Source organism: Lampetra planeri, chromosome 37 (genome assembly GCF_965212315.1).
Source record: "Lampetra planeri chromosome 37, kcLamPlan1.2.h2, whole genome shotgun sequence".
In the NCBI taxonomy this organism is placed as follows: domain Eukaryota; kingdom Metazoa; phylum Chordata; class Hyperoartia; order Petromyzontiformes; family Petromyzontidae; genus Lampetra; species Lampetra planeri.
The window spans coordinates 2,151,389-2,175,947 of record NC_136143.1 but is presented as its reverse complement, the minus strand read 5'-3'; the positions used below and the strand labels follow the sequence as shown (position 1 = coordinate 2,175,947).

At 50.8% G+C, this 24,559-nt stretch overlaps 1 protein-coding gene across 1 annotated transcript; it reads right to left on the bottom strand.

Annotated features, from left to right (window-relative positions):
* Window positions 1–27: 27 nt before the first annotated feature.
* On the bottom strand, window positions 28–24,176 carry YDJC (YdjC chitooligosaccharide deacetylase homolog). Its single transcript, XM_078611679.1, has 3 exons — window positions 19,582–24,176; window positions 15,724–15,956; window positions 28–1,609 (listed from the first exon to the last, which is right to left on the bottom strand). Exons 1-3 carry the CDS (start codon window positions 19,681–19,683, stop codon window positions 1,369–1,371), a joined length of 576 nt encoding a protein of 191 aa, XP_078467805.1. The 5' UTR covers window positions 19,684–24,176; the 3' UTR covers window positions 28–1,368.
* Window positions 24,177–24,559: the final 383 nt, after the last annotated feature.

The window sequence follows — 24,559 nt, the reverse complement described above, 5'->3', positions numbered from 1 at the left end:
CCGATGGTTCCAGAACCTCTCTGCACGACTCTGCCCGTCCTCCCTGGCCCAGATATTATCCCCCCTTCGGCTTGGATGCCGATTACGTAATGGTGCCTGTCCCCGTCACCCTCTGGCACCCCCCGGATGGCGCTCTCTCATTACAGGTGGACAACTCCAGTGGCTTCCTAATATCGGAAGGAAGAGCGTTCGCATTGGACCATCTTCACGAGAATTATCGCGCCCTCCTGTTCTGGACAGGCGGGCGTACGTGCGGACGGGGCTAACGCATGGACACTGTTGACCTCTGTTTGGAAGCGTTAAAAATCATCCAGAGCGTCCACTACCCAGGAGCGCAACTGATGGGGCGGGGGGATATGTGCCCCAATGCGCCGCATAGGGGCCCAGTCGGCCACGAGGTGGCCTGGAATCAACAGATAACAAAGTAAAACATTTAATAAAAAATGACTTGGTCTACCATGGACCAAGCCCGATGTAACGCATCTGGCTATCGTATCGGTAGAGCAGCACGAAGTTGTGCGGTCCACCCCATTTTTTATAGGAAATTCTAGAGCGGTGGGCCAGCATGAAAGCAACACGCACGATAACTTAATTGTGAGTATCGTACCTTGATTTTTTTAAATTAATATTGTCACCATGAGACTGTATTCCTCTAAACCCAATACACGGTGAAACTAAAATAATAGAGTTATAGCCCACATTGAGTAAGGACTTTATTTATATAGAATGTGTCTCAAGAGCCTCTAGGGTACTTCCTGGCATGGTAGAACGCTAACATGTGGTACATAAGTAGCTTTTTGGACACAAACCACAGGGAAATTTGAGATTTTTAATTTAAAGGCTCCCAAATCTTGATGTCAAATGCCCCATGAACTTGTTTGTGAGTGTAATTCAGAAACCGTTCAAAATATAACATTGCAGTTTTTTTGATAGCGCGTTAAGCAGCAAATCAAATTAAAGCTAACCATTGTTCTATCTTTTATTGTTTTTGAGATGACGGATTCAAGCGGTTTTGAATGGAAAAAAGACACTTTGTGATATCCAAATCTGAATAATTCGAAAATGGTGAAAGATAGGAGCTTTCATTTTAAGCCGATGTGTTTTAAACGCCCCTCAGAGTATGAAGTTCATAAATGTTTGTTCTTTCTAATAAAAAAAAACAATCTTTAAAGTGAGTGGTTTCCAATGGGTATGTCTTTTAAATATAAGAAGTTGAATCAAGTTGTAAATTTTTGTGTTTTGTGGAAAAATACGTTTTTGGAGTGTCTGATCGTAGATACAAAAATTGTCAAAAAAATCATTAGGTTCAATATTGAAAACGTTTGCCTGGCGAAGACCAGGCTTTATGAACTAGTAATTGTATGCAGGTTAAAAACATCCAGCTATTTCAGTCAGCGAGTCGGGAGAGAGAAGGGGGGCCCACAGTCCCCGTCCACCACCCACCTCCTTGGGGTCAATGTCCCCGCGATCCATTGCCTCCCGGAAACTCGCAATCCCGCGGAACGTGCCCCCCGGCAGCAGCAGCAGCCCACGCCCCGAGCGGGGCAGAGTCCGGCACACGGGCTCGCCCTCCGTCACGTTGGCGTGAAGCCCCAGCGGCATTCTGTGCCTGGTGGTGGTGGGGGGAGAAGGGGCGGTAACGCACACATAGAGAGGGAATGCGTTTTCCCCAGTTGATTTCGTCTTGGCCCAGGTGTGAACTCGAGAAAGCCAGGATAAGAGAGACTTACTTTGCAAGAGTGACCCGGGTCACCAACATGACAACAGTGGTAACATAAAATAAGAATAAAACAAATACAAGTACAATGAAGCAAATGGAAATCGGCGTAAAATCAATCGCAATGAAAGACGACATCGAAAACGGCACGCACAAACACAGACGTACATTGCCTGTAACGTAAGGTGGCTCGTACAAATGACTTCTAAACACCATTCGTGGTGAAATTCCATAACGGAATCGTCGCGATTGATGTAGGCTTGAATTGTTGCTTTGCAGAAGCAAGGGAACGCTTTTGCAAACGGCAGCTCTTTCTCTACAACCCCTCACTGGGCACGGCTATAACAATACGGTTGGTCCTTTCATTGGCCAGCTGCCACCGAACCTACTACCTACATAGGTTTTCACGGCTGTACGGTATCGATCCTGCAATGTGGCTTTTTTGGGGTTGAATTGCGCGCTATTTGAATCTGTCTGACGTGTCGATCCACGTGCCCGGGACCTTCAGGAAGCTGACTTCAGCTGCTGAAGAACGTGCTTCCAGGACGCACAGCACAACCCCGGATCGCGTCGGAGCCCCATCCCCTCTGCTCTGGCTCCAGACAAATAGAAGGAGCACGTGCCTTGATGAAAAGAAAAAAAAAGAATAGCCTTAACCTATTCCGGCAAAGATAATTGTAAACATCAGGTGTACTGCAAGATCCGACCGTGTCCGTCAAGTGCTCGCCAAGCTGCATTGGCTTACGGTTCCCGAACGGACACATTATAGGGTCGCACTCATTACACACAAAGTGATTTCTAAAAATGAACCACAATACCTTGCTGATCTCGCCAAGGAGCAGAAACCATCACGCGAACTCCAGTCATCCTCGCAGCAGCGGATTTTGGCTAACCCATCGAACAAAGATGGTCACTGCATCGCACGCTTTCAGATGTGCTTCTGCGGCCGTCTGGAACGCTCTTGCTTCTGATATTAAGAAGCCGCTGGAGCTAACCACTTTCAAATAATCTAGATTGAAAACTAATTTCGTGAGAATTGCTTTGTTTATTTTATTGTCCTTCCCCTCCCCGCATCTCCGATTAGCACGGTTTGCTATGTACGGTGCGAAAGAAGTTCAACATACACACATAGGTGTTAACATCTTAACAGGTGTTAAGGCATCACATCTGCATGAACCACACATGATTGTGCTAAAACATGTGTAGTGGTGATACGCGCTGGGTGTATACGTTGTGTGCCAGCGCGTATGTACGGGTGTGTGTGTGGTGACGCGCGCTGACGGGGAGGAGCAGGCGTCAGTGCGCGGGTGGGGGTAGTGCTGCTGATTGGCTGTGTGCCGGTGATGCGCTGAGAGGGAGTGATCGGGGGGCAGCGCGGTGTGATTGGTCGGGGAGTGGAAACACGCGCTGGGGGGAAAACGGATCGTAGAGATAGCGCGTGGTGATTGGGTAACTGAGGAGCGGTGCCGACGTTGAGGTCCGCATCCGCTCCGTCTCCCGGGAGGAAGAGATATATAAGGTGATGCACAGAGGAGTAGAGGGCAGAAGTGGAACCATCTAAGAATGAAGACGAAGGTGCAGAGATAGAGCCCGGAGAGGAGAGTAATGGAGAGGAGAGGAGAGTAATGGAGAGGAGAGGAGAGTAATGGAGAGTAGAGGAGAGTAAGGTATAAGTGTGTAGCCAGAGAGAGAGAACGGTCTACACGAGCTGAGTAATGTATAGTGTGTAGCCAGAGAGAGAGAAAGGTCTACACGAGCTGAGCGATGTATAGTGTGTAGCCAGAGAGAGAAAGGTCTACACGAGCTGAGCGATGTATAGTGTGTAGCCAGAGAGAGAGAAAGGTCTACACGAGCCGAGTATGCATACGGTGTAGCCAGAGAGAGAGAAAGGTCTACACGAGCCGAGTATGCATACGGTGTAGCCAGAGAGAGATGTAAAGTCTACACGAGACGAGTAAAGAGTGTAGCAGAGGCGTAAGGTCTACACGCGACGAGTGAAGAGTGTAGCAGAGGCGCAGAGTCTACACGAGACGAGAGAAGAGTGTAGCCGAGGCGCGGAGTCTACACGAGGCACAGAGAGCCAGCAGCACAGAATCTACGAGAGTCAAGAGAAGCGTAGGGCGGAGAGAAGAGGTCACGAGTTGTACCGTTGTATGGTGACCGCATTGTGAAGAAGAGAAGCCACGCGTTGTATCGTTACAAGTCAAGATTTAATAAAAGAAGTGTGTTCCCGTCAAGGAGTTTCCTGCCGTCATTTTCCAATACTTCATCTGGCGTCAGAAGTGAAACGGGCTTCCAAGCATGGAGACAAGGAAGACCCGTAGGACCCACGGGATTGACCGCGAGGAAAACCTGGACGACTCGGGGCCGCTGGTGGCGGGGGGCGAGGAGGACGACTTGCCCACGCTACAGGATCCGTCGACGGCGCCGGGCGAGCGACCGGAGACCATGGCCGTGCTTCGTGAGGCGCACTCCCGACTGGCGGAGCTGCTGCTCGCCGCCGCGTCCATCTTGGCGGAGATCAGCTCGTCGGGAGGAGCGGGGACGGTGGGGGACATTTTACAAGGTCGCCCCGCAGATTCCCGCCAAAACGAATGGGGGATTCCCGCCATGGCGCCTGGGCCTACTTTTGGCGGGAACGGCGAGCGCCACGTGGTGGTGGGTTCCCAAGCGCGCGCATCGACGTCATCAGCGCGCGAGGGGGTCCGCCATTTTACGTCTGCCGCTGGAGCCGCCATCTTACACACCGACGGAGAGGCGGAGAGGAACCACGAGGCGGATGACTTCATTTTTCAGCAGCGTCTGCCCACGTTGTCAGCCTTCGAGGCGGAAGGCGGAGACTGGGGCCAATTTCAGCGAAGGTTTTTGGCGCATCAAGAGATGTCAGCGTGGTCCGATGCTACGGCGCTGCGGGCGTTGCCCGCCATGCTGGACGACGACGCGCTCGCGGCCTTCAGGTCGGCACGGAAGTCGGACCGCTCCACGCTGAAGGATGCGCTGGGTTTGTTGGCCAGGGTCTACGGACCTCCCTCGGCGTGCCGCCATCATTTCTACGCAAGACGGAAAGCGGCCACGGAGACCGCGCTGGCCTATCGCACGGCGTTGCTGGCTCTTGCTGATGCTGCGTTCCCTCGGATGGACGAGGAGGGTCAAGACGCGATGGTTTTGGAGCAGCTGCTTAAGTTGGCGCAGGACCTGGGGGCCCCTATCAACACAGCTGACGAGATTGATATTTCTTCTTTGAGAGTCGCCACGAGTATTCAAGCGCACGAGGCCCTACAACGGAAACAAGGCGTTGGTTGCAACGCTGCTGTCGTCGCAGCCCCGGGTTCGGTGGTCACCGAACCCCAAGTCGTCAGCCCACGAGAGGAGGCGTTCGCCACGGGACGACCAGGGGACTGGAGGCCGGGGGCCCGGTCGCCTCTGCGATCGGGCCGAAAGTCGGAGCAACCAAGATCTACTCCGACCCTCGTCACGTGCTATAACTGCGGCCTCCGGGGCCACGTGGCGTCCGGGTGCCGCGCTCCGCGCCAGCGCGCCATGGGAGCTCGGCTGGACGACGACCGAGAGCCCAAGTCATCTCTACATTCCCCGGCAAGTCGCGGCACCTCACACGCTCGGCCTGTTTATTCGGCACACATGGGACGCCGCGTTGCGGCGGAGGAGGGCCGGTTAAGGTTCGGGGATTCGGTTCGGCGAGGGGGGTTCGGCCGGGACCAGGGAGACATTGAATGGGCGGAATTGGGGCATAGAATTGTGGCTGCTTCGGCGGGCTCGTCCGTTGTTACGGGATCTATTGATGGGGTCGAGATTAGGGTGTTAGTGGACACGGGGGCATCGGCAACTATTATATCGGACCTCATTTATAATATTCTTCCAGTCCAATGTCGTCCGCTGCTTCCAGTGGATGTGCCATTTTACGCCGCTAATGGGGGATCGTTGGGCATTATCGGTCAGGTTAGGGCGTCCATTTGCATTGGAGATATCAAATTGTCGGGACCCGTTTTCGTTTCGTCTTCTTTGGCAGTTCCGTGTCTTTTGGGCACTGATTTTTTGGCTAAAATGCCTATTAAAATTCTTATCGATCAACGATGCATTGAACTGCCTTCGGGTCGCCGGATTTCATTTTTGACGAGCCCTACTGACATTCGGACGGCGTGCGCTACGATACAAGCGGTGGCGACACAGACCGTGCAAGTGCCCCCGGGTTCACAGATGTTGATTCCCCTCCGGTTGCGGAAACCATGGGTGAGGGAGGCTTCGGAACAAAGTATGCTTTTGGGTCCTTCTAACAAGGCTGTCGGGGGTCTTGATTTATCGGTGGCTCACACTTTGGTGCGGGCTGACAGGGATCCGTTTGTGATGGTTTTGAACGCGGGGTCGCGGCCAGCTGTCATTCCGCAGGGCACCGTGCTGGCTCACGCGGCGCGGGTCCCTGTGGATGATGGGTTGGTTGCGCAGGTGGGCTCGAGCCCCGCGCGGAACGTTGAGCCAAGGGAAGACCTTGAGTGGGTCCATTCGCTATGCGCCGCCTCGGACGATTTGTCGGCGGCGCAGTTGGGTGCGCTGCGCGAGTTGCTCATAGAATTCTCTGATGTGTTCAGTAAACATAAGTATGACATTGGGTGCACGGATTTGTTGCACCACCACATTGAAACGGGCGATGCGGCGCTGGTCAAGCTAAATCCCTTCCGACTGAGTCCCGTGGAGAAGGAACACGTTCAGTCGGCTGTTAACGAAATGCTAGAAGCCGATATTATTTCGCCCTCCTCTAGCCCGTGGGGAGCGCCTATTGTGCTGGTTAAGAAGCAGGACGGGTCCCTGCGATTCTGCGTTGATTTCCGTCGCCTGAATAAGATCTCTGTGGCTGACGCGTATCCGCTCCCCAGGATGGATGAGTCCCTCGATGCATTGTCTGGTGCGCGATATTTTTCGACTCTTGATTTGTTATCGGGGTTTTGGCAGTTGCCGCTCGACGAAGAGTCGAAACCTAAGACAGCATTTCGGACTCCAGGGGGGCTGTTCCAGTTTAACCGGTTACCCATGGGACTTCACTCCTCGCCAGCGACGTTTCGGCGACTTATGGAGTTGGTTTTGTCGGGCTTACAGTGGGATACATGCTTGATTTATATGGACGATGTCATTGTTTTCAGTAAAACGTTTGAAGAACACCTCCAGCGATTGAGAGGGGTGTTCTTGCGAATGCGATCGGCTAAGCTGAAATTTAAACCGGCCAAATGTCACCTCCTTCGGAAGTCGGTTAGATACTTGGGTCACATTGTCGATTCTTCGGGGATCTCCACCGATCCCGCGAAGACGGATTGTGTCGGTTCGTGGCCGACACCTACGTCCGTTTCCGACGTGCGTAGTTTCATCGGGTTTGCTTCTTATTATCGGCGGTTCGTTGAGCACTTCGCCACTATTGCAAACCCCTTGCACGCTCTAACGGCGAAGGGAGTGAAGTTCAAATGGGGACCGGAGGAGGAGGCCGCGTTTCGCTCCCTCCGGGACGCCTTGGTGGGTGCCCCACCCTTGTGTTATCCCGATTTTGCGAGGCCCTTTTTGCTGGACACGGATGCTAGCAACACGGGCATTGGGGGGGTGCTATCCCAAGTCGTTGGGGGTGTCGAAAGAGTTGTCGCCTACGGTAGTAGGGTGTTGTCTCCGGCGGAGCAGCGCTACTGCGTCACCCGTCGCGAGCTGCTTGCCATTGTCTTTTTTGTGCAGCAGTTTAGGCCATATCTCTATGGTCGTCACTTTACGGTCCGAACGGACCACGCGGCGCTACAGTATTCATTGAGGGTCGCCCAACCCTCGGGCCAGTTGTCGCGTTGGTTGGAAGTCCTCCAGGACTATCAGTTTACGACTACGTACCGTAAGGGGTTGCGACACACAAATGCCGATTGCTTGTCGCGGTTGTTGCCTTGTGATGAATGCGCATGTTTGTCGGGATCGGCGCGCTGTAAACCGACGCTTGCGGGGGAGATGGGGGCACTGGCTGCGACAGCGGGCGCACCGATCGTGGATGATTCCACTGCCTCTCAGGGTCGGGACTCGCTGCTCTCGTTGTCGCTCAGCGAATGGGGCCGTCTCCAGATGGCGGACAGCTCGCTGCTAGCATTGCGCCGCAAGGTTGGGGGTCCCGAGGGGGACCAGGAGCGTACCGGCTCCTATGTACTTGAGCAGGGCATGTTATTGAGATGGGACAGTTTGTCCCGGCGGAACGCACTCGTGGTGCCTTCCGCTGTGAGGGGGAGGGTTGTCTTGGCGGCACACGAACGCCTCTTGCACTTGGGAGTTAACAAGACGCTTGCCCTGCTTCAGCGTGACTATTACTGGCCGGGAATGGGAAGTGATGTGGTAAATATTCTGAAGGGGTGCGTTGAGTGCGCCAGGCGTAAACCACCGCCCGTGGCAGCTAATCCACCGCTGCAATCTATTCAGGTCTCGCGTACCAACAAGCTCGTTGCACTCGATATTTTGGGGCCCTTCCCAGTCACGCCGAGAGGGAATAAATATTTGTTAGTGGGGGTCGAATACTTTACCCGATGGCCTATGGCGTGGCCTCTCGCTAACCAGTCGGCAGCGGCTGTGACGGACGCCTTCGTCCAGGGCTATGTCCTGGACAAGGGGGCTCCCGAACGCCTGCTGACCGACCAAGGTAAAAAAATTTCGGGTAAATTGTTGCAAGAGGTGTGCGATCTGTTGGGTACCAAGAAGGTGCGTACCTCCCCGTACCACCCGCAGACAGACGGGATGGTGGAGAGACTCCACAAAACTTTGACTTCCATGCTGTGCCAGCAGGTGTGCGAGGCACATGTAGATTGGGACCTGCAGGTCCCGAGAGTCCTTGCCGCGTATAGAATGGCCCCCCATGCAGCTACGGGGTTTTCCCCATTCTATTTGATGTACGGTCGGGAAGCTGACCCGCCAATGGAAACGCAACTTGGCCTGTCCGCTCCACGAACTAATTCTAAATTGGCAGAACATATTAAGTTTAATATTCACAAGCTGACAGAGGCGAGGGAGGCCGCACGGCTTAATTCGCGGGCTCGCCAAATTGCTAATGAACGGTTGCGGGCACGGAAGGTGTCCATGCACGAATGGAAACCAGGTGACAGGGCCTGGCTGCATTGCCCTCAGGCACCCTTGGCTACGTCGCCTAAATTGTTGAGACCGTGGAGGGGACCCGTGGAGGTCGTGCGCGTTGCACGGCCCCAGTGCGTTCAGATAAAGTGGGGAAAGCGCCGTTGGTACGTTCACCCCTCCCGACTGAAACCGTTCTCGCCTCCATATGCCCTCCCCTTGTGTCGTGATGGCCGGGCGTGTGACGTGACCGGCGACCCAGAGGGGGAAATGTCTCTGCCTGATCCACACGTATTTTCGCCTGATCTGCTCCCAGGTGTCTCGGAACTGACAGCTGCCGATCACCGGCGGCCGGATCTCCGCGGCGGGGCCGGCCCTTTCAGGCCCGTTCCGCGCCGTCTGGAGCAGCCGGAACCGCCGGACGGTCGTCAGTGTCCCGTCCCATACGACGGACCAGCCAGACGGACTCGCGCCAGGTCGTGCTACTTTGCGTGACCTGCCTCGTGAGGAGTCGGGGCAGTTGGAGCGCCTCGTCACTGCGTATAGTCGCAGGGACGTGGGGCGCGTTCGTTTTTTGGAATTTGTTTGTATTGTGTTATTGTTGGCTTTTCGTGTTCATTGTCAATCTGTACATAGTTGTTGTTGTTGTTATGTTACGGGGCACACTGGGGGGTTACAGGGTTTTTTTTTGTTTGGTTGTCGTCTTATCGTTGCGGTTGGTTGTTGTTAGCAGCCGGGCCGGCTGCGAGCTATGTGGGAGGGGGTGATGTAGTGGTGATACGCGCTGGGTGTATACGTTGTGTGCCAGCGCGTATGTACGGGTGTGTGTGTGGTGACGCGCGCTGACGGGGAGGAGCAGGCGTCAGTGCGCGGGTGGGGGTAGTGCTGCTGATTGGCTGTGTGCCGGTGATGCGCTGAGAGGGAGTGATCGGGGGGCAGCGCGGTGTGATTGGTCGGGGAGTGGAAACACGCGCTGGGGGGAAAACGGATCGTAGAGATAGCGCGTGGTGATTGGGTAACTGAGGAGCGGTGCCGACGTTGAGGTCCGCATCCGCTCCGTCTCCCGGGAGGAAGAGATATATAAGGTGATGCACAGAGGAGTAGAGGGCAGAAGTGGAACCATCTAAGAATGAAGACGAAGGTGCAGAGATAGAGCCCGGAGAGGAGAGTAATGGAGAGGAGAGGAGAGTAATGGAGAGGAGAGGAGAGTAATGGAGAGTAGAGGAGAGTAAGGTATAAGTGTGTAGCCAGAGAGAGAGAACGGTCTACACGAGCTGAGTAATGTATAGTGTGTAGCCAGAGAGAGAGAAAGGTCTACACGAGCTGAGCGATGTATAGTGTGTAGCCAGAGAGAGAAAGGTCTACACGAGCTGAGCGATGTATAGTGTGTAGCCAGAGAGAGAGAAAGGTCTACACGAGCCGAGTATGCATACGGTGTAGCCAGAGAGAGAGAAAGGTCTACACGAGCCGAGTATGCATACGGTGTAGCCAGAGAGAGATGTAAAGTCTACACGAGACGAGTAAAGAGTGTAGCAGAGGCGTAAGGTCTACACGCGACGAGTGAAGAGTGTAGCAGAGGCGCAGAGTCTACACGAGACGAGAGAAGAGTGTAGCCGAGGCGCGGAGTCTACACGAGGCACAGAGAGCCAGCAGCACAGAATCTACGAGAGTCAAGAGAAGCGTAGGGCGGAGAGAAGAGGTCACGAGTTGTACCGTTGTATGGTGACCGCATTGTGAAGAAGAGAGGCCACGCGTTGTATCGTTACAAGTCAAGATTTAATAAAAGAAGTGTGTTCCCGTCAAGGAGTTTCCTGCCGTCATTTTCCAATACTTCACATGCAAACAAACGTGCTTTAATAATGCATGCGTTGTCATTGAAACGGATTGGCCTACACCAGACACCGCCTCCTTGAGATAGCACGTGCTTTATTTAACGATAACACAAATACCAACACGTCCGTCATTAACACTGTGGCCAAAGAAGGATAGCGTGCGTATAATTTGCGACGTTTTCGGGCAATGGCCTTCTCTCACAGCGTACAGTGTTGTCGTTGACGAAACGTGTTTGAGCTTTTTGTTGTTGCTAACCGTGCTTGTGCACCACTGCCAACGCAGCAGCAGCGTCACCAAGTACCTTCCTTGCCTTGTTTATTGCGTAGTCACTGTGGTTAAAGTCCACTTCTAACTTGGCTACAGTCGCTATCTTTACTCTGTCCAAGGTCTAGAAACGTCAGTAAAAAAACAATAGTTTTATAGGAGTAATAACATTCGTATTAATTTTAGAGGCCAATGAAATTGCAAAGTTAACAATCGTGATTGAGACCCAAGCAGGAGTTGTCTAAATGTTTATTTGTTATTTTACCAGGAAAGGCCCACTGAGCTCTTTTTCAGAAGCGACCACAATTTATAGCGCTACAAAGTGGCTCATCATGTGGAAATGTATAGCAGCCAAAAACTCTAAACGCATGTTTCTAAATATGTAGGGAAAAACCGAAGGACCCGGAGAAAAAATCCACGCGACCACAAGGAAAGAGAGACGTGCAAACCCAGGACCTCCTGCATACCAGACGAGGTAATTAACATCTCGCCACCGTGGCACCCCTAGTCTGGCCAGCATAGAATATCAATAATAGTGATATTAACTTGTAACGCGCTAACGCCGCACCGTGTCCGCTCGCTCTTGTAGAGAGAGAACGACTCGGAGGCGCGAGGAGGAGGAACCACAGACGAGCAGGAAAGCAGCAGCCAGGCGGCGAGCTAATGCCACATTCCCCAAGTTCTGCGGTCCTGCATATATGAAGGTGTTATCGTGCTAATAAATGAGTGTTCAGACGTGAGAGGAAACCAGAGCACCTGGAGAACACCCACGCATGCAACGGAGAAACACTCTATCCCACATCGACTGAACAGATGGAGTCCACATTCCCCAAGTTCTGCGGTCCTGCATATATGAAGGTTTTTTCGTGCTAATTGAGTGTTTAGACGTGAGAGGAAACCAGAGCACCTGGAGAACACCCACGCATGCAACGGAGAAACACTCTATCCCACATCGACTGAACAGATGGAGTCCACATTTTCTCAACTCCGGCTCCTGGCAAGCCAGGCTATGGCACTGCGACGCCAGTGGGGAGTTTTGCAAAATGTGCGCGGTGATCGACCAACCCTCGCTGGCTCCCACAGTGCATCACTGGATTGGAGGCGCGTGTCGTCACCACCGCCCAGAAGAGGCGGCCACATTCGCTCCAGAGCTCCCTCTAGAGGTCCGTCCTAGATATTTTACTTTACCAGGTCATACATTCCTTCCTTGTGTAGTGGATTCAACTGAGTCGCAGACATACTTCTTGGAGGCAACACATTTATTTACACCAACACATTAACACAAAGGGGTTACTGCCCCTTTACCAGATAACATATGGTGGTGGACCACCAGGCTAACTACGCTAGTTACTGGGAGTAGCTACAACGGACAGGACCCTGGCTGGGGTCCTCGTCCACGTGTTGGTGACTTCTTCTTGGACGTAGAACGTAGATCGTAGATCTTCAGATGACGATAACAACGCAGAGCCCCGGTCCCTGTGGGAACCCGGTTTATATGCTCCCGGGTCGTGGCTGGCCCCACCCTTGGCCACGGCCACCTTCGAGAAACCTCTCGTCGTTTCTTGACCCTTCCCGTAGGATCTCACCCTGACACGTGACCACCCCCAAGCCCCCACCTGGGGCCCCTGTGTAGATCTTACCGGTCACGTGCCTTCCAGGGTCAACCAGAGTGCCATGGCCCAGGGTAACCTCACCCCATGGCTGACACTCTCACACTCCCTCCTGTAGGGGTCAGCACTGCACGCCACGCGTGGTGCCACTGAGCGCTATCCCAGCACTCACCGAGCCCCCTCTAGGGCTGGTACTACACCCACCACCTACAGGGTGTCCGTGATGTGAGTACATCACACGCCGTGCCTCGTTCGAGCCGCATTACTCAGCGACACTCACGATGTCGCTACACACGTGATGTGAGTACATCGCATGCCACACCTCGCTCGAGCCAGTACCACACAGTGACATCTGAGATGTCACTACACTTGCCTTAATTTCAAGCAAAGCAACATTAAACGCTGAATGTTGGTCGACCATTGGAAATGTACTATTTGATACATTCTTGGTCATATGTCCAGATAATTAGATTTTCTAAATGTGATTTGGTAATAAAGGCTGTGCATGTGAATCCGCAGTGAGCTTGCCTGATTATGACCTGCGTGTTCCCCGTGGTTGTAAGCGTGAGGAAATCGATGCGAAGATCAACGCCTGGGATTGTATGGCGCTCAACTCGTATAGGAAGTGGCAACATTCTTTAAAAAATTTGGATTCTAGAAAGGACCGTCAACCTGTGTTAGCTCACCTAGGTAAAGGAAGGCAGCCCCAATGCTTACGTGCGTTCTACGTGTCGATGATTTTATGCACGGTGCATTGTCGCATATCTGCCTTAACCAATTAAACGGCTACACCCAGTACCATATTGTGCGTGGGGTAATTTTCGATGATCACATATCTGAGCTTTTCACGTATGTAGAACTTCTTTCGCACCGTACGTAGCCAACCGTGCTAATCGGAGGTGCGAACATATCCGCCTACACCTCGGTCCCCAGCGAGTCGGTTATGCGACGCTGTACAGTATGTGCAGATTGCCTCCGACCAAATCGCCCGGATTGTGCCGCATCTTGCCAATCATCTGCCAAGCAGGATAGTGCTTGGATGGGTGACCCCCACCACGCACAGACAGGTCGTCACAGGGCTGTGGAACTCACCATGTAGCCCCAAAAAAATCCATGGTGACACTGTGGTAATTCCATTCTCCAAAATGCACGCGCTCCCTACCGTCGCCAACCCACGCTGACCAGCGCGATGAGGCGTGGTCAAACAACCCCCATAACTGGCACGGCGTGGGGAGGCCCTCATCCAGCAGTGGACTGACAATAACTTTTTTCTTTCGTATTGCCGATGTACATTCAGAGCTAGAACTACAATTACACATTCAGGTGGTCAAGCCAGGCAACCGCAGCAGCGGAGTGTATCGCTATGATTGAGCTGCACATGTGCATGCATTGTTTGGACGGGCTGTTGGTGATGACGACGCCCAGGCGTTCCGTGTGAGACTCCCGAGAGAGAAGGGGTCCCTGCCAGGCCCTAAGTGGAACTGTGTTGACCCTTCTTAAAAAATGCTTTCTGTGTTTAGTTTGTTATCCTTCCCCCGCACCTCGGATGAGCATGGTTGGCTACATACGATGAGAAATAAGTTCAAAATACACTATGAGACCTCCTTTACCAGTGGCAAAATATAGTAATAGGTTTTTACCCCGAGCTCTCAATACTCTGATAGTGCGCTGTTTTTGAGTTGTACGCCTTTTGGCGTCATCTGGTCCAACACCAATGGAGACTAGGCTCTAAGAAAAGCTGTCTCAGGTGTGGACCAATCAACTTCAAGGACAGTGCATATCATTATCATCATCAGAGTTGTTTCTTTTTTTTTGCATTTTGACTGCTTGTGTTGTGGTTATTGCAAACATGATCCCTTGTATAAAGGTGTCAATTTTTGTACCAGTTGAAAGGGTAAAACCCTATTACTAAGTTTAAAATACATACATACATTTTGGGCATTATTTCAGACTTTCTTGCATTGAGTTCATATCTGCAGGATTGTCTGAGCTCATCCATTGTGTCTACAGGGCTAAGGGATGGATGGGTTGGTGGTCTGCCACCGTGATCAGTATGCCGTGCGCATAAGGCCCGACTCGTGGCTTGTTAAGTTGAAGTGGATTTCAATGATTGATGGGTTGTTGCGTATAGCAACCGCTCAGGGGTTCAGTTGAAACTGCAACTCGGAGGGGATATTGCACAGCCCTACCTGTTGCCCCTGGTGAGGCTGAACCTAAACGAGACTTAGCCGTTGCTGTTTAAGGAGGTGTGTGGCTGTTGGTAATGGCACGTGACAGAGATTTGCGAATGAAAATTGTTGCCATCATCATCATTGTCGTCACCAGTTCTGCTATCCAGTAGGAAGGAGGCGCAGGTAGTGTTAGAATAAAATAATAAAGAAGTCTGAAAAGTTGTGCTCAGGATAAATACGAGCAGGACAAAGGTTTAAAATTCACCAAATAACTGGGAGATGTGTGTCACATTTGACGCAACCGGAAAGCAGAACGGAATTTGTGATGAATCACAAAGACAACAAAGAGCCCCCATATAACCTTAACCGACTGTTGGGGCAAGTGCTATTAGTGAGCACCTATGAAGGCTGCATCGGCACACGAGGGGGTGGCTTTCCAGCACCACCCGAGTGGCAATGTTTACACACCGCACCAGATACTAATTTGAGGCTGAGTCGACCTACGGGAGGCCCAGAAACAGTTTAGATAATCGTCACTGGTGTTGGTGGCCATGAGTCCTAATCAAACTCAGGTCGGCAGGTTCATAGCACAGCACGCTAACCGCTACACTACCGCTCCCCCCTCCCCATCACACACACACACACGACGCCCCATCATATCCCCCAAACCCAAACTTTTTTTTTTACCAGGTAAGGCCCAATGAGCTATATAGGCTATTTTTCAGAAGCGACCTGGCCACAAATGATAGCTCAACGAAGTGGCTTATCGCGTGGAAATTTATAGCAGCCAAATACTCTAAACGCACGTTTCTAAACTTGGAGGGGAAAACCGGAGGACCCGGAGAAAAATCCACGCGATCACGGGGAGAGAGAGACGCACAAACTACAAATTTCCAGCAGGCGTCTGGGGTCCGGATCGAACCCACAACCTCCTGCATACCAGGGGTGGGAGCTCACATCTCGCCACCAAACCAACCCCCCCCAAACCCCCCCCCAAACCCAAACAAAACCGAACTGCACGTCTGCCACCGGGGGCACTTACGTCTTGGCGAGGCGCGCCGCGTCTTGGGCCGCCCTCCCGTTGACGATGAGGGAGGCTCCGCTCGCGAGGCCGGCCAAGAAGCACTCCACGATGCCGCGGTTCCTCCGCGGGCAGTAGCCCAAGTCGTCGCACACCACCAGCAGCAGCCGACGCCGCCGCCGTGCCACACGGGGCTCGCTCGTCTCCTCGGCCATGCCGCGCGGAACGCTGGAGCCAGCAGGAGGCACGGGGCACTGGGGGGCACGGGGGGGGGGCAAGGAGGAAGAGTATGGGGTCAATCAACCGTCTCCTTATCACTCTTCTATGGCTACTACTACTGCCACTACCACGGCTACTGTTTCCATTTCACTCCTTGATTCCTTCCACCCATGTTGAGGATGCTACCAGACTTCGTTGTTGCGTTTCATGCACAATGTGTTCAACCGCCACACGGCAGGTTACCACAACAGCAGCGCTCATGAACTCACACACCCAACCACTCACCCACCACTCACTCCGCACACCGCAGTTCACAACACTTTTCGCTTCTTTCCCTCCCATCGATGGTTTTCCCAAGTTATTACAACGTTACCTTGTATTAACTCTAATCTATTACACCTTCAACAGTGCTGTTTGTTGGCTGTTTGAGTTGTTGGGGCTATGCTCAGAAACTGTGATTGGTGACAGGCAGAGGGCGCAGGAATGTCGGAGCGCACACACAAATTGGGATGGAGAGCAATAGCCACGCCGCGCCGAAAAATCCTGCATCATCAAACAAATGTAATTTAATCTCTGCTTCAACGACCAATTGATATCACATTGGTTTGGTGCAATGCACTTGCACTCCGTCCATGGCCTAATCATCATCATCATCAGCCACGCTCTGTCGTCTAATTGTGTGCAGCAGCCGCCGAGCCAGAGCACTCCACCCACTGTGGCAAGGGTGCGAGTTCAAATCTCTGCCAGGGGGTGACTCAGCTCATCGTTCTTTTCGAAATGATAAAATGAGTAATAATTTTGTAGCAAGCCAAGTGATGCTGTGAATATTCTGTTCCCCTGCCGTAATAATGTGGGATAGTCATCAATGCCACAGCACTGCCGTTTATAATAAACACCAGACCCCCAGCTCATTTGAACACCAGAGGTACACATTTGAACACCACAGGTACACATTTGAACACCACAGGTACACATCTGAACACAGGTACGCATTTGAACACCACAGGTACACATTTGAACACCACAGGTACACATTTGAACACCACAGGTACACATCTGAACACAGGTACGCATTTGAACACCACAGGTACACATTTGAACACCACAGGTACACATCTGAACACAGGTACACATCTGAACATAGGTACACATTTGCTCCCCCGGTCAAGTTTCTGAATAATAACCTCACCTCTCTCCAACCAGCGGTATAAATAGGTATACAGCAGTTAGTGTATCAGTGGATCACGTGTGGTCTGGTCAAGTGTGGGTACTCGGACCTCAAGGTGCCATACACTGGCTTGCCAAAAGACATTACCATACAGCAAGTGGCCTAATCAACATCCGATTCCATCTGTACGGGGATCGAGCGTTGCCCCCTCGCACAAGGCGTGGGTTTTCTCCGACTGCTCCTGTTTCCTCCCACACTTTATAAAATAAACACAACTCATCATTAAATTTTGATTTAAAGCTTTCGTGACTGCAGGGATTCATATTCTTGGTTCTTTCGGTAAAGTCACGTATTTGTATTATTTTATTGTTTCCCTTCTACGTGACTTTAACGAAAGAACCAATAATATAACTCATCATTAGTTGGCTGAAAAACATCTTGACATAAAAACCCCAAATGCAGCGGCAGGACCCGCCTGGAAACGAGTCCAACGACTCCGATTAGTACAGTTGGCTACGTACGGTGCAAACGAAGTTCAACATACAGTCTGTTCTCGTATAACCCGTGTTTTCAGAATGCGAATTGGATATAACGCGATGAATGTGTAGTGTTCTTGGGGGCAACACGTTGATTACATAGCCCAACGGGTGAGCTACATAAACGTACACACGCTACAAGGTAACTACATAACCGGGTCAGTCATTGGCCTCCTGACTGACCCACGGAGACCGTAGATCAGAGAGACGTAGCGCTGAGGGTTGATTCCAGAAACAGCCACGAACGCTCTCGGGACTGCCCTTTTATGCTCCTGGGCGTGGCCTCGCTCAGCCTTCGGTCACGCCCCCTTCGAGACTTTTCCCGAAGGATCTCGACCGAGTATCACGTGTCTCTCAAGCCCCCCTCACTACCCTGTCCCGGTCACGTGCCATCTTGGGTTCACCCATACTACCATGTCCTGACTTGCCATCTCTCAAGCCGTCACCAGGACTATGCCCCCCTCGGATCCGTTGGCATGCCGTACTCACTCTGGCCCCAGAGAGAGGTTCCAGACGCACAGTAGCACTGTTACGATAGTGCCTGGTGCTAACACCATAGTGACATCATTAACGTCACTACAAATGTATTAGGGAACACGTTTTTTTCTTTCATAACGCGAATGAGAATTGGATATAACGCAATTAATCGCTTATTCCTACGCGAGTAGGAATAAGCGATTGTACGGCTGCCTCGGCGTAGCATCGCACAATGCGGGATGCTGCTGGATCTATCTCGACGCGACCCACGCGCCTCTGTCTTTTTTCGGCCTGCGTACACATCTCGCACGTTATCGCGGACTCTGCTTTACCCTAACGCGATTTTCCCATAACGCGGCGTTCTTCAGGAACGCAACTACCGCGTTCAGTGCCGGATTAAGCTAGTGCGGGGCCTGTAGCATATCTTATAAAGGGGCCCTAAATTAAAAAAACACATTAAAAACATTTTACCCTGCATAGTAAAGTAATTGTATTTTTAATTTGCTATACAGCCAAATAATACGACAAATCACTAAACTTAAACATCCAGTCATTCATAAAAGTTGAAGGCGGTATAGCACTATAGTAATAGAGCAAGTGCAGAATCACTGAGCCGGAATTGATAGCTTGAAAGCATTTAGCGCGGGGCCCTTCAAAGTGCGGGGCCCGTAGCATATGTAGCTACTTTTGCTACTAGGATAATCCGGCACTGACCGCGTTATAGGAGAACAGACCGTACACACAACTCATTGTCAGTAAATGATTAACCTCTTCCAAGACGCATGGCTAAGCGCGTAAGAAGAGCAGGCCAAGCAACCCGTTTCTCTATAGTGGCCCTCTCTGGAGCTCACACGACACTTGGAGTGAGAGGCTCTTTGGGCCATCAGTGGCATGGGTGAGCAAACAAGCGAGTCGCAGGGCATGTTGCGGGCACCTTTCACCCGTTTCGTCTTCACACGAATCGCCGGGATCCGTGGCGCTGACCACGAGGGGGCGCACAGGCGAAGGGCATCGCCACAACACCACGAGCCGACATCATTTTTTTCCCCGAGAGGCGACGGCATGGGAGGGACGATGAGCTTTTGAATCGAGGCAGACCCAAGAAGAAACATATTCTTTAAGGGTTTTGTTTGAGTTGTGTGCGCGCTTACCGTCGTGACGGGGAGCGGTGGTGCAGCGGTTAGCGCTACGCTGCGCTTAGAACCCGGCGCACCGAGTTCGATTGACGGCTCACGGCCAACACCCAGTGACGATTATCTGAGCCGGCCCCGGGGCCTCCCCCTAGGTCGACTCAGCCTCAAATTGGTACAAGGTGTGGTGTGTAGTCAACATCGCCACTAGGGAGACAAAGGCGGCTCGGGGCGTGGTGCTCCACACCCACCAACTCGTGTACCGTGCCGGCCTGAATAGGCGCTGGCTAACAGCACTTGCCCCCAAAAGTACGTTAAGCCTATACGGGGGATCTTTGTATTTGCTTACCGTGACACTGGTGGCCACTGCGATGACGAGTCGTGAAGCCACGGACACGAGAGGAAGGAGCGAGCGCTGTTTGGGGGGGGGGGAGACAAAAATAGACCCCATGTGGCTTTTCGGTCACGGGAGGGCCAAAGGTTGATCCTCGTGATGGCAAACAGGGCTTGTACCCAGACTCTGCACGTACTCATTGGTTGCCTGTAGGGCGCTCTGGAATTCACAATTAAACGTGATCGTTTTCGGCTTTTGAACGCTTTTAGCCAGAGGGTGCGATTGTTCGATAGGTTACACAGCGTGGAATGAATGTACGTACAGTACGTTCATTCTGGGATTGCTGCCACGGTGGTGTGGTGGGCGAGCAGCAATACTGTTTGCGTATACTGCACCGTACAATTGTACAGCACGGGTCGAGCGACAGGCCACGTGTTGAGCGACAGGCCACGTGTTGAGCGACAGGCCACGTGTTGAGCAACATGCCACGTGTTGGGGTGGTGTTTGTACAGTCTACCTACAGGGGAGCGGTGATGCAGCTGTTAGCGCGCTGTCTTAAGAACCCGGCGGACCGACTTCGATTCCCGCTCGCGTCCACCAACACCAGTTGCTATTATCTGAACTGGTCCTGGGTCTCCCCTAGGTCGACTCGGTCTTAAATGAGTAGCTGGTGTGGTGTGTAATGATCGCCGACGAAGGCGGCAGGGCGTGGTGCTGGCCAACCACCACCTCGTGTGCCGTTCCGGTCTTCATAGGTGCTCGCTAACAGCACTTGCCCCAATTGTCTTCAGGCTATAGGGGGGATCTTTGTCTTTGTAGGTAACAGTACGCTCCAGTATTCCCGACCGTTTCAAAACGTCTGGTCAGCGTGGAAGAGTAGACCAAAATACCCACCAGAGGGCGCTCCCTAATAGTTCCCCTCTTCGGGAGGCCTTCTGGCAGCAGTGGCGTGAACGAGGAATTGCAGGGCTGCGCCATGAATGAACCTTGACGGTGTGGAAATCAAATACATTTTCATTCGTAGCTTCCAACAGAGGCACGCATATATTCACTATAAGCTAACCAGTTTAGACATAACTCGGACCATGACTCTAACCCATAGATATTCATGGATTATGCCAGTAATAATAATGTCATGTAGCCTTTTGTAAATTAATTGCGGAATGGCTTTACCCACACCGTGGCTGGTCACGGCCCCATCAACGAATCATTACAATTGTTAAATATGTTGTTTTAACCAGTGTATTGACAACGGGATGTAAATTAACCACAGTAAATTATTATTCACCCTGCAGGTGTTACCTATCAGGCCCTGTACGGGCTTTTTTAAATTTAGTGGCGTATGGCTCAGAGAACCACAATGTGGCACGTGTCCAGAATTTAATACCGTGAACATACAGCCCCCCCTTAAGTCATTACTACATAAACTACATTGGTGAAGATTACAAAGTTAACTAAGTCACTTAGTCCGTTATGTAACCGGCTACTAGGCCTAGAAATGTGGTTTTGTCCTACTGACGTAATAGCTAATGGTGTGCGCCATGTAAAGCCGGCTTTGTGTGACGCTTGTTGGTGACGCTAAAGTTGTATTTATGAATGTGGCACTGGACAGCTTAGCACTTAGTACAGTATTACCATAAGGGATTGTGTTAATCTGTAAGCATACATTGCCCGGTTGCGTTCAACTTTAATGCAATTTAACAAAGTTGGCACGTGGCGTTGTTTCGTCTTTAACAGTTTACGCGTAGTGTTTTAATTGATAAGTCCTCGGGCCAAACAAGGCAGGAAGGGGTACCACCAAAGGTATCAACATTTTTGTCGAGACATTTAATGAAATGGAAATCGAGGGTGAAATATTTGATAAATCCACTCACTTCACGTGGTTATTGCGTAATGAATTCACTGTTCTTGGCCACATTAAGAAACTAAACCCCACTCATGTTTTGCCACCTCAGGTGGTACTGATAAATATCTGGTATGGGCTAACAAGACTGGTTAATCATAAATGCACCTAAAACATACAAAGTGATTACTATACCCTTTGGTTCTTTCGGTAAAGTCACGTAGGTAGAAAGAAAAATAATCAATAAATCACGACGTTTCGATCGCAACACAAGCAATCGTCATCAGGTGGAAAGAATCAGCAGTAGAATTGCTGAACAGCAAAGAGCTGCTGCAACAAGAGTGAGCTGGAGCACGTACACCAGGCCCTCAATATGATTGGATATTCAAACCGCACAATCCACAAAGCTGTATCCCCAACCATGGGGAGAGAACGATCTGAGGACCCAATCAAAAGCATCACCTTGCCATACATAGCAGGTGTTACCAAAAATATTTCCAAAATCTAAAACAAACACAAGATCCAGGTTAGATTCAACACAGTACACAAAATCCGTGATTTTATCCCATCTGTGACGGATGTGATTCCTGACATGCAATACCCTGGTGTCTAGAAACTAAGTTGTGTCTGCGGTAGCAGTTACATCGAGGAAACAAAACGACATGTCTCGGACCGTGTTCGCGAACACAAGGCAGATTTGAAACACGGCAGAACCAATACCTCTGCCGTAGCTGATCACTTTTAACGCGGTGGGTTCACACGATATAGTTTTTTCCCGAGACCAAGGTACTCTGCAAACCTTCGGGCTACCATCAAAGATTTGTCCATGAAGCCATCCAGATATATAAACAGACACAATTTCAATCGAGAAGATGGGTACAAATTGAGCAACCATTGGAAGGATGTTATTAACCAGGTAAAGTCAAAACTTGCTGTGATGTTTCCATCCTTCCTGCCGTTGTTAAGCAGTTATTTCCGACTCTCTGAATTACATCACCTTGTTAAATGTCTTTACATTCACAGACTAAGGTCTCACTAACATAGCCACCGCTGCTCCCTTTTGCCTCGATGTAACGGAGGCTCTCGCTGTTTAATAGGCTGGATGTCTCACTGGCACGGCCACTGCTACGGTGGTTCTCTTGTGTTTGATACGTTGGCCTCTCACTGTGCAGCAGCCAACGCCGCAGCTTGTGGCCCACGAGGTGGCGCTATGCCCGGTCCTCTGACACAGACACGCTATCTTCCCATTAAACTCGTTCACATTGACATGCCAATCTCTCCCTTTGACGCAGCTGTTGTGCGTGCGTGCGGCGACGGGACTCCTTTCCATCTCTGACCCCGCCTACTCACCCTTGGGTGACACCCACCTCAAACCTATATATATAACCTCTTGTTGCAGCAGCTCTTCCTGTTCAGAAGTTCTACTGCTGTATATTTCCACCTGATGAGGATTGTTTGTGTTGCGATCGACACGTCGTGATTTATTATTTATTTTTCTTTCTACCTACGTGACTTTACCGAATGAACTAAAGAGTATGGATTCCTGCAGTTATGAAAACTTCAAATCAAAAGTGATTACTGTGTAAAGTGCTGGTAAAAGTGGGATTTTCATTTAAAGATAATTACAAAATCAGATTTAGAAACGAGTTATCTATCATTTATCACATCCATAATCAATAAGAGTCTAGAAAAACTAATTATTTGATGCTGCTGATGTTGCCTTGGCAGTGTGCACATGCACAAGCAAAATTTACAAAAGACCCAAAACACATTCGTAAATAAGTGGCCTTGAAAAATATATAACGTTTTAGGCAATTGCCCTTCTTCAGAGAACACAATTCTACAAACGACTCATTAATATTTGTTAACTATTGAACGTTTTTGTTTTTATTTTACCAGGTAAGGCTCACGGAGCTATATCAGAATATTTTTCTTGGAGGAATCTTGGTAAACTATGAAGCTCTTTTTCAAAGATGCCCAGTTGGGGCGGGTTTCAGAACGTTACAACAATACAAAATAACGACAGGAGTGCAAAGTACAGGAAAAGAAAACAAAGCACCCAAAAACATACCAAGAAAATGAATCTATCCCCAAACTATCAGGAAAATCCCACTGAGGTATTAATTTGTTTTTCAGAAGCACCCTGGCCACAAATGAGAGCTCAACAAAGTGACTCATCGCGTGGAAATTCATAGCAGCAAAATAATCTAAATAATCTCAACACTTGTTTCTAAATGTGGAGGGAAACCCCGGAGGACCCAGAGGAAAATCCACGCGACCACGGGGAGAGAGACACGCAAACTCCAAATATACAGCAGCAGCAGCAGGCGTCAGGGTCAATGCAGCTAGTTGTAATTACTGGCGAAACGTCGCACTCAGATTGTAAATGTTGTGGCTTGGCTCTCCAACACACCGGTTTGTGCTGTACTAGTACACTATACACTACACTATACACTAAACTCTACACTATACACTACTATACACTACTATACACTACAATACACTACACTATACACTTGTGCTGTACTAGTGACGAATTGGCACGTTCTGTTTACGTGACAACCCTTACTAGTTGGCTGTGTCGGGTGGTGTCGGGTTTAACGACGCATATTTACGCGATTTAACATTAAAAACCTCTATTATGAATATTGGTCGCGAAAGCCTACGTGTTAAACTCCCCAAAGATGTCCGCAGCTAAATGTACCACACGGCGGCGGTCCCTTGAAACAAAAACAACAACCACCAACAACCCACAACAACCCCACTAGGTGACCACATCACCCAGACTATCCCCACCCTCCCCACGAAACAAAGAGGACGGGGGAAAAGCTCAGTCGCCCCCCCCTCCGACTCCCTTAGCAACGGTATGCAAATGAGCGGACATCTTACGTAGGGGGAGAAACGTACTTGACGTTTCAACGGGGTGACGTCATTGAATGCTTGTAAAAAGGTCCGTGGGTTTTACTCTGCCGGCGCGCACCGGTGTGCTGAAGTAGTTGACTAATTGGCAACGTTTCGTTTACGTGACAAACCCGTCCAGATCGGCTGTGTTTCTGGGTGTGACGGCGAGTTTCACGACACATTCATATTGACGCGATCTAAAACCCCAATACAAAATATAAAAAACGCACGAATATCGGTCGCGTAATT